Source organism: Trichomycterus rosablanca, chromosome 20, assembly GCF_030014385.1.
Source record: "Trichomycterus rosablanca isolate fTriRos1 chromosome 20, fTriRos1.hap1, whole genome shotgun sequence".
Taxonomy (NCBI): domain Eukaryota; kingdom Metazoa; phylum Chordata; class Actinopteri; order Siluriformes; family Trichomycteridae; genus Trichomycterus; species Trichomycterus rosablanca.
In genome coordinates this window covers 26,237,900-26,248,824 of record NC_086007.1, presented here as the reverse complement: position 1 = coordinate 26,248,824, position 10,925 = coordinate 26,237,900, and the positions used below count along the sequence as shown (strand labels likewise).

General features: G+C 38.5%; 1 protein-coding gene across 1 annotated transcript; it reads left to right on the top strand.

Moving 5' to 3' along the window:
• The first annotated feature begins 3,106 nt into the window (after window positions 1-3,106).
• Window positions 3,107-10,925, top strand: LOC134334283 (calpain-2 catalytic subunit-like). Its single transcript, XM_063016523.1, has 13 exons — window positions 3,107-3,128; window positions 4,516-4,706; window positions 4,992-5,070; window positions 5,456-5,574; window positions 6,155-6,288; window positions 6,655-6,823; window positions 6,912-6,995; window positions 7,306-7,394; window positions 7,894-7,968; window positions 8,181-8,338; window positions 8,658-8,815; window positions 9,515-9,526; window positions 10,728-10,925. The coding sequence occupies exons 1-13, from the start codon at window positions 3,107-3,109 to the stop codon at window positions 10,923-10,925; spliced, it is 1,488 nt and encodes a 495-aa protein (XP_062872593.1).

The window sequence follows — 10,925 nt, the reverse complement described above, 5'->3', positions numbered from 1 at the left end:
CATAGAGGGATTGAAAATAATACAAATAAAAAAAAGTGAACCCTGGGTTAGTGCTGATTAGGGTTGAAGAATGTCTGTGTCCGGCTCCATACACAGACAATAACTCACCCCCACGGCTGTGGTTAGATTGATCAGATTAATTTACGAGGTACTGATGCAAAATTCCAGCTTATTCAAAGTCTTCACTTATTTTGTCTTCAAGCTGTATGATCTTGTCAGAATAATTGAGAATCAGCAGTAAAAACGAAAGAAGAGTGGCTTATGTGTTCTGTAGAATATACTGTTCTGTTCTCTCACTGATGTTGTAATGAGATTAAAGATTCTGGAACATTTATATAATTTCAGCAGTATACAAGTACATATATAAATAAATTGACGTTCCTCCCAGAACCAGGGTGCAACACAGAACACAATATACACAGTACAAATAAAAACAGTGTAATAAGTACAAGGTACATTTACAGACTTAAAAAGTGAAGGAGACAAAGAGAAATACAAGTGTGGTGTTGGCCATTACACTTCACATTTTTTGTTGGGGGCCAGATGTAGAAAAAAGCAATGATGGGCCACAGACTGTGTAATAAAACAACATTTTTAATTTGTGTTACTGATGATCCATCTTTAACAGTGATGTTACAATTTCTTACTAGTGAATAATCCTAATGGGAACATGATTACACTCCTTCATTACACAAACTGTTCCCTGCTAAATTTAATCATACACACTTCCCTCTGAAATCAATGACAAAATGTGAATGTGTGCCTGAAATATTTCTTTGGAATTTTGTTTGGCGCCGACGTGTCTATCTAGAAATCAAGGAACATTAACCTAAGTGTAGTGTTGTTAATGTTTTGAGTTATGGGGAAGGAAGTTGGGGAGCGTTTCGGGTGGTTTAATGAGCAAATGGCCTTCATTTATAAGCAACAATTAAGGCTTTGTATAGCAGCAGACAGAGAATAGTGTGCAAAAATCCAAGTGAATAATCTAAAACAGGTTTTTCCTGAGGGCACTGAACCTGTACCCACTTTCATATTCTTTACATCAGCGTCTCTGTTGACTGTTTTCACCGGGTGAAACCGAGTTTAGTCTGAGCTCTGAGGAGGGGTAATGTGGTTAGTAATTATGTATAGTCATGAATGTTTAGCATTTAAATGTACAGCAGGTGTGCTGCAGGGAGGGACCAAACCATTCATACCCTCTACTCTAAAGCGTATAAAGCTGAACAAAACTTACATTTGCATTGTGAAACTCGTTCAAGCCTGAACACATATCAGGTCTTACTTCTCTGTCTTCTGTGAATCTTCTAATTTAACATTGACAAAAAGATTCACTTTAAAAGCGTCCTGGAGGAACACGTTCATACAGGACCGTACAGATTATCTATAGAACCCTCAAGGTGAGTTCTTCTGTTTATTCAGCATCACGTTTATTATGATATGACTGTATGTGCACTTCTTTACTGCTGTACTAACAAATACTCATTAAATGATGTGAAATGATGTGGCGTATTAGAACCACTGATCATTTTTTGATGTAAGTTTCGATTTCAAGAATAAAGTGGAAATTGATGGACAGAAGGATGCACAGATGTCTTAGGTTTAAAGAAGTTTAAAGAAGCCCAGAGGAAAAGGAGCATCTTAATTTATAGGCAACCAGAACCTGCAAGTTCTGCTTCAACAAAAGAGATGATTTTCTTAAAGTCCGCGGTGTTAAAGCGACAAAAATTGGTCTCATATTTAACATTTATTTGATATTCAAAATTAAAACCTATTACACTTGCACAACTGTTTCATTTTACATTTACATTTTTACATTTTACATTTTCTGCATTTAGCAGACGCTCTTATCCAGAGCAACTTACAGAAGTGCTTCCATAGTGAACATTTCATTTCTCAAGTTTAAGTAAACAACAGTCGAAGAACACAAATCTGCTGAAACCTGTTAGAACCAAAGTGTTTTTTGTTTGTTTGTTTTTTTGGAAATGAAAAAAAAATTTTAGTAAATAAGTACAAGTCAGCTTAAGTGCTTAGTAAAAAGGTGATGAAGGTTTTTAATCGTTTTTTAAAGACAGGAAGAGACTCAGATGTTCGGACAGACAGAGGAAGTTCATTCCACCACTTGGGTGCTAGAACAGAGAAGAGCCTTGATGCTTGTCTTCCTTTAGTCCTGGGTGGGGGCTCAAGTCGAGCGAGCCTAGTGGCTTGGAGGTTGCGTGGTACAGAGCGGGGTTTGATTAGGCCTCGAAGGTAGCTTGGGGCTGGTCCATTTTTGGCTTTGTAGGCGAGCATCAGTGTTTTAAACTGAATGCGTGCAGCTACAGGAAGCCAGTGAAGAGAACGCAGCAGTGGGGTGATGATGAGGCAGCAGTGGGGTGATGTGGCAGTGTTTGGGCTGGTTAAAAACCAGACGGGCAGCTGCATTTTGAATGAGCTGCAAGGGTTTAATGGTGGACATGGGAGCTCCTGCCAGGAGGGAGTTGCAGTCGTCCAACTGTGAGATTATAAGTGATTGGACCAGAATGTTTCAGCTTCCTTATACCAATTATAATAATAATCTGATCAGTTCAGACACTGGTGCAATTTAAAACGAATAGTGTGCAGTTGTGCATTGTGCAAATCATACAGTACTGTGAAACCGATACAGAAGGAGAACTTTACCAAATCCTGAGCATACCAAATTTTATTTAATATAATAATAAGTATAATGAAACACATCTCCAGTGCAGACAAACGAAAGACAATAGTGCAATGACCTTAGGGGAGAAGGAATGGGGGAGAAAAAAAACAAGGTTGCAATGATGAGGTGCATAGACAAAGGTACAAGGTACAATGACAAGGTGCATAGACAAAGGTGCATTGACAAGGTGCATAGACAAAAGTTGCAATGACAAGGTGCATAGACAAAGGTATGATGACAAGGTGCATAGACAAAAGTTGCAATGAAAAGGTGCATAGACAAAAGTTGCAATGAAAAGGTGCATAGACAAAAGTTGCAATGACAAGGTGCATAGACAAAAGTTGCATTGACAAGGTGCATAGACAAAAGTTGCAATGACGAGGTGCATAGACAAAGGTACGATGACAAGGTGCATAGACAAAAGTTGCAATGACGAGGTGCATAGACAAAGGTACGATGACAAGGTGCATAGACAAAAGTTGCAATGACGAGGTGCATAGACAAAAGTTGCAATGACGAGGTGCATAGACAAAGGTACAATGACAAGGTGCATAGACAAAGGTGCATTGACAAGGTGCATAGACAAAGGTACAATGACAAGGTGCATAGACAAAGGTGCATTGACAAGGTGCATAGACAAAGGTACAATGACAAGGTGCATAGACAAAGGTGCATTGACAAGGTGCATAGACAAAGGTACAATGACAAGGTGCATAGACAAAGGTGCATTGACAAGGTGCATAGACAAAGGTACAATGACAAGGTGCATAGACAAAGGTACAATGACAAGGTGCATAGACAAAGGTACAATGACAAGGTGCATAGACAAAGGTGCATTGACAAGGTGCATAGACAAAGGTACAATGACAAGGTGCATAGACAAAGGTACAATGACAAGGTGCATAGACAAAGGTACAATGACAAGGTGCATAGACAAAGGTACAATGACAAGGTGCATAGACAAAAGTTGCAATGACAAGGTGCATAGACAAAGGTGCATTGACAAGGTGCATAGACAAAGGTGCATAGACAAAGGTGCATAGTCCAAGGTGCATAGACAAAGGTGCATAGTCCAAGGTGCATAGACAAAGGTGCAATGATGTGGTGCATAGACAAAGGTGCATAGACAAAGGTGCAATGACGAGGTGCATAGACAAAGGTGCATAGACAAAGGTGCACAGACAAAGGTGCAATGACAAGGTGCATAGTCAAAGGTGCATAGACAAAGGTGCATAGTCCAAGGTGCATAGACAAAGGTGCAATGATGTGGTGCATAGTCCAAGGTGCATAGACAAAGGTGCATAGTCCAAGGTGCATAGACAAAGGTGCAATGATGTGGTGCATAGTCAAAGGTGCATAGACAAAGGTGCAACGACGAGGTGCATAGACAAAGGTGCATAGAGGCATAGACAGGTCTGAGGTAGTGTTAGCAGATTAGGTTTAAGTAAACAAGGAGCGTGGCTCAAATATGGAGTCCAGTTAAAGTGCATTTGCAATGAGAAGGTACAGTCCTATAAGTTTATTTGAGAGAAAACTAAGTACCTGTAATGTGTAGGGTGCAGGCACACCGCTGGTAAGTGACAACTTCAACTTTTATAAATCCTCCTGCACCACGTCATACATTCACTGGTATGAGGTCTCATAGTATGTAGGTTTTTGTAGGTTGTTTATTTTTTGCTGTATGGTTTTTCTATATCTGTACTCTTTGCTACAGTTGACAGGAATGTGAATTTAGACTGAGACAATAACTTGTTGGCAACAGTATTACACCCATGGTTGGACGACCTAATCTTTTTGTAAATTCACCTCTCTGTTCACTTATTTACTTACTCCCTCAGATCTGCTGCAGAAGTTCAACATGTCAGTCTTGTATCTGGACCAGGACTTTACTGCTCTGCGGGCAGAGTGTCTGAAACATAAAAAGCTTTTCTGTGATCCCAAATTCCCTGCGGAGCCCACATCTCTGGGCTACAAGGATCTGGGGCCCAATTCTAAAAATATCCAGGGGGTGGTGTGGAAGAGACCCGGGGTAAATGCACATAAATATTTATTTAAGATTTAACAATTATTGATACACCCACATAGTGAATGTTGCTCACAATTCTTTCTGTACCAAACTCTTCTCCCACAGTGCAGTGAATGAGTGAGTGTATGAATAAATGTAAACAAATCTGAGTGAGTGAGTGATTTCCTGGGATGAACTGAAGCACTATTCATGGTGTTTTGGGATTGTTACTGCATCCACCACCCTGATCCACATCAGTTTATGCACACTTGAATAAACTGTCTGCTGGTATTTTCCAATGTCCTGCAGGAGATCTGTTCCAAACCCACAAAGCCACAGTTTGTTGCTGAAGAGGCCACCAGGAACGATGTTATGCAGGGAGAACTCGGTAAAGGCATTCAAAATTATTATTGTCCACAACAGAACAATACATTTTATGGACACATGATTGTATGCTTGTAGGAAATCAAATGTCAAAACAATTTCCCCTTGCAGATATAACAGCCTCCAGTCATTTAGAATTGTGAAGTTTGTCTGTGAGAATTTGTTTCCATTCTGTCAAAAGAACATTTGTGAGGTCAGATTGAAATGTTTCATGTTTGACAAGAAGGTCTGGCTTTTCATTAACACAGTGTAACTAAAACACCTACATTTATTAAGTAGAAAGGTTGTCCACATACATTTGCCATACAGTACAGTGTTGATAGCTAGCTGGTGTAAATGTTACTGATGGGCGATTTATTTTTCTGTATGAAAACCTTTGATCTTTACAGGTGATTGTTGGCTGATGGCGGCCATCGCCTCTCTCACGTTAAACCAAGGCCTACTGAGACGGATCATTTTTCCTGAACAGAACTTTACAGACAACTACGCTGGCATCTTCCACTTTTTGGTAAAGTTGCACCAGACCTTTCCCTGAAAACAAGTTCAGGTCAAAGGTTTGCATACATTTCTGCAACTGTTCTTTCTCTGTGGCTTAATTTTTCGAACACATACTGTATGTCTTATGTCAAAAAAACTTTCACTAATTTAAGTGCACACTTATGCTGGCCTAACACTGCTGAGATGTGGGTTAGAGGTTCAGCTGATGCTCTGTTTGGGGTATTCCTGCCTTGAACTCAGTGTTTCCTAGTAAAACCAGACCCATCATGACTCCTACCAGAATAAAATGACATGAAGTCATGATGAAATGAAGAGATAGCAACATTCTTCAACCACCTACAATTCAATAACAACTGCTCACATACTAGCATAACAATCAAAAAAGTACTTGCTTTATATTGCATATTTTAGCAATGACCTGAAAGTCTCATTCATCAAACAGGCAACTTGTGTTCGCCTTCCAATATCAGGAATTTCATGTCACTGGAGAGTAACAATAATCAGACTAATGATTCTCTAATACTGAACTATCGTGGTTTTCAGAACAGAAGGATGTGAGATGGTTTCTGAATGAATCTTCTTTTCCACAGCTATGGCAGTACGGTAAGTGGGTGCACGTGGTCGTTGATGACTTGCTGCCCACCAGAGATGGGAAGCTGCTGTTCGTGCATTCAGGAAACAAAAGTGAGTTCTGGACTGCTCTGCTGGAGAAAGCGTATGCCAAGTAAGTCAGAGTAGAAATGTGTACGATATGTCTTGATGCATGCTCAATAATCCGGGTACACAAATCCAAAAAGTTGAATCTGTTCATCTGGACACATCTTCAGTCTAAACTGGTGGAAACCTTATATGCAGTTGATTTGCATAATGATCAGTTTGCATAACTTGTGTCCAGGTGAACTGATTCAACTTTGTGGATGTGTACAGTATGATTTCTCTATATCATGGCTTCATACTGATAATATTCATACTGATATTAACTGTTTAATATAATTTCTGTTTACACCATGATATCATCAATAACAGAGTTAGCTTGAAGCTTAATGCCTTGAAGAGTTGTGGGTTGTTTGTAATTTTTTAATTGTGAAAGGGTGAACGGCAGCTACGAGGCTCTCTCTGGAGGCTGGGCTAACGAAGCCCTGACTGATTTTACTGGAGGTATTGGTGAGCGTTATACCCTGAGTGAAGCACCTTCAGATCTCTTTACCATCATGAAGAAAGCAGTTGGTCGTGGTTACCCACTCAGCACCAGCATATCTGTACGTTTCATTAAGATTTTTACAAAACTAAAAACAAAATAAAGTATACAAACTATTAATGTTAAAGATCAGATGTGTTTTTGAGCAGGGTCAAGGTGCACAGGATCGAGAAAAGAAAACCAGTGAGTGTCTGGTAAAAACACATGCGTATTCCGTCACTGGGAATGAGGAGGTAAAATAATACACACACACACACACACACACACACACACACACACACACACACACACACACACACACACAGACACACAGAGAGAGAGAGACACAGACAGAGCACTAATATTGGCTTCATACATGTTGGAGGAGGCATGTACCTATTTGCAGCCCTTATGGGTGGGTGTCATATGGCTCAGAAATTGCCACAGAAAACTGGACAGTACTAAATCGGGATTCAGAAACGTGTGCTGAGAACTCTAAGATCATCACTAGATTAAATAAAGGTAAATGTGTATCATGAGTGCTAATAATTCTGACCTCCACAGGTCCGTGATGCTGGTGGGATGCTGCATAAACTGGTTCGTCTCAGAAATCCATGGGGAATGTTTGAGTGGAATGGAGCCTGGAGTGATAAGTCAGTTTCAAAAACACTAAACTCATGTTATAATATAAGTCAAATTCTGATTTATGTTGAGTCTTATTCATAAGTTTGTGCACCCTTAATAACACTGTAATTAAATGAATAAGAATTTATAATTATCCATCTAACCATCAGAGCAGAGTTTCTGCTTTTTCTGATCTGCTTTTCAGATTTAATATAATCAGATCTCTATTTTGTAAAGTTTCATTTGTTTTACTTTCAATGTTTTAATTTATTTATTATTTTAATATGAAGTACAATTTGATGTATAAAAGAAATATGATTATCTGTTATTTGATTTGTTTCCTCTGATATTAAATATTTATGAACATTAATACTCAGAATTTAAATTCATATTGATTAGACCTTGAGGTTTTACAGAATCTCTGCACCAATAAACCTTCTATAATATTGAATATACAGTAGTCTCTATTTTTTAAAAATTATTTAATAACATTTGAACTGATGAATTGTTCCTCGTTCTGGTCCTCAGGTCTAAGGAATGGGATCAGATTCTGCCAGAGCAGAAATCTAAGCTTGCTTATTCAGCAGATGATGGAGAGTTCTGGTAAGACCAATTGTCCTTTATTTTACTGCTCTATATTTTATTTGATTTATATTTTAATTTATTTATTTTGATTTTTTTTTTTGTGCATTTTTCTCTTCTTTCCCTTAATCTTATACAATCCCTTGTTGGACTTGCTACCTCCACCACCACATGCACTACACTCATGCCTACAGACCCTACAGAGGACTGATGAATGGTTCTCTCTCTTTCAGGATGTCTTACTTGGATTTTATTAAGCACTTCTCATTGCTGCAGATCTGTAACCTGACTCCAGATGATCCCAGTGAAAGTGAAGGACTTTGGAATTATTATGAATTTGAGGGAACCTGGAAAGTGGGCAGTACGGCTGGCGGCTGCAGTAACAACAAAGGTGATTGGATGAAAAGCTTCAGTTTCACTTCACAGTAGAGTGTAGTGTAAATAATTAATAGCAGCTTTTAATTCTTAATAATCAGATGATTAGACCATGATTTTAGCTCAACATAGCCAGGAAAAAAACATTTACACTTAGACTTGATATCAAAAACATTATTTATTTTATGTATATAGTATCCATGTACTTTTCCTCCAATAACATGTTTTTTTAAAACACATATTTGTTTATGATTATAAATGAATACTTTTTTTGTTTTTCTTAATGGGTACAAACTTAAACAACTTGATGTGATGTGTGTAAATGTTAACTGCAGAACTTTTTAGCACAAACCCACAGTTTGTTGTGAAGCTGGACATAGACAGTAATAAAGATCAGAAGTGCTCGGTTCTCGTGACTCTGATGCAGAAAAATTACCGCCAATTCAAGCAAAAAGGAACTGAGAGCAACTCCATCGGTGTGGTGATCTACAAGGTACCAAAGTTCATGAGAACAGTTAGCAGAACAAAAATGAAATGTGTTTTATCAGTTTATGAAAAACAATCTGAGCTGTGCACTATAATTATTAAAACTTATAGATAAGATACTCAGAAAGCTTCCCTACAGTAATGTCACTAGAAAAGCATGCTTGGTTCCTTAATACGCCCACCAGTTACTGGTCCTTATATATAATGTTAATGCTACAATGAACTCATTGCTAACAGGTGTGAAAATATTCTATTAAATTAATTATATGCTTCCAACTATGTGGCATCCATGAAGATGTAATGAGTTTGGTGTGGAGGAACACTTGGCCATTATTGTGTGTATGGCCGTTGTATACATAAACAATGGGCTCTCACTTACACAGCAGTGTTATACACTATCCCACCGCCAAGACCGGAGGCCTCATATGTTTTTGGAAGTATGTACTAACCTGTGGTTCCCCTTGGCCATCATGGGTGTTGACTGCCACTGGTTGAAAAAGCAAGTAAATCCAAAATGAAACAATGCAAATAGGTAAAGAACAGATAGATAAAAATCTTCTCTAAATACAGTATTCTTATACAAGCTGTGAAGATTGTGAATGTCATTAACGTTACTGTTGATGATTGGTTGGATGATTGGTTTTGTTGTTATATAAAACAGTGTAATTTTGTAACATTGTTCTTGTTTTGTGTGTTTGTGTTCCAGCTTCCAGAGAAGGTGTGTATGGTGTGTTTGGTGTAATGCAGTGCTTTAGACCAGTATATCTCTAACATCCTACAGTTACTGACCCTTTCCCCAAAACACCCCACCTACCTCCTCCAATGGTAACAGAAGCATAAAAGCCTATCCCAGCTTTTTCAATGGGCTCAAGGCACACAGTAACACCCTGGCAGGGCACCACTTCATCGCAGGGCAGACACACACACACACACACACACACACATACACATATATATTCACCTATAGGGCAAATAACCTTGACTACATGTTTTTGGTCTGTGGGAGAAAACCGGAGCTCCCGGAAGAAACCCATGCAGACATGGGGAGAACATGCAAACTCAGCACAGAAAGAACCCGCCCCGCCCCACCTGGGGATCGAACCCAGGACCTTCTTGCTTGTTAAATTAATTAAGAATGTGAAGTGTATTTTGCATTTTAAAAATGGAATTAACTTTTGTTTTTTAGTTTAATGTTTTAATTTAATAAACTTGCTTTAATGGATTTTTAAAAATAGTATAAAATAAATTTTTATTTTTAAAATCTTTAGGATATTTTAGCATTCATTATAAGCAATTCATTCTAAAATTCTTCAATATTGTTAGAAAAGAAAACGTAATTTTACATCTACTTTACGGTATATGTAAGGATGGAGGGGAGGGATTTCCGTTTTTTTTGTTTCCTGTATCACTTTTCATTTACTATCTCTTTGTATTCCTTCACCACTCCCACTAAAACCTCAACCAGCAGCAAGGGGAAGATTCACTATTCAGCCTTCCCTAGATCAGACACGCCCAACAGGTGGTTTAGCAAAGGGCTATTGTGTTTCCACCTTTCATCACGTCCTACCACAATGACTTAGCTATGTTGTTTATTTAATTTATATATATATATATATATATAAGTAATGTCAGAAAGGATCTTACTGAAGAGCTCTGTGATTTTACAAGGTCAGTTTATTTGATATGTTTCCTACTAACATTTTTATTAAGCTTTTATTATTGTAAAGTAAAAACATCTCGGGGCAACAACAGCTCAACCCTAAAGCCACTTAAGCTTACATAACAGGCTTAATATCTGATTCCATTGTTTAGTAAGGGTGTCTACATATCTTTGGACATATAGTGAATTACACTGTATTGTGTTTGTGTGTGTGTGTGTGTGTGTGTGTGTGTGTGTGTGTGTGTGTGTGTGTACGCAGTATAAAGGTCGTTCCGATGTCCGTCTGAGTTATGATGATCTGAAGACTTTGAGTCGTGTGGGAATGACAAAGTTCAGCTATGACCGTGAGGTGTGTGGACGCTTTAAACTGAGCCTTGGAGAGTACGTCCTCATCCCCTGCACCTTCAACCCCAACCAAGAGGGTAGCTTCCTGCTGCGTGTGTTTTCTGAGAAGTAG

Excerpts from the sequence above, each read along its gene's own strand:
- LOC134334283 (XM_063016523.1), top strand. The coding sequence starts at position 3,107 with ATGACGAGGTGCATAGACAAAG. Across the intron at positions 7,395-7,893 it reads AATGGAGCCTGGAGTGATAA|GTCTAAGGAATGGGATCAGA; the intron begins GTCAGTTTCAAA and ends TCTGGTCCTCAG. Across the intron at positions 8,339-8,657 it reads CGGCTGCAGTAACAACAAAG|AACTTTTTAGCACAAACCCA; the intron begins GTGATTGGATGA and ends TGTTAACTGCAG.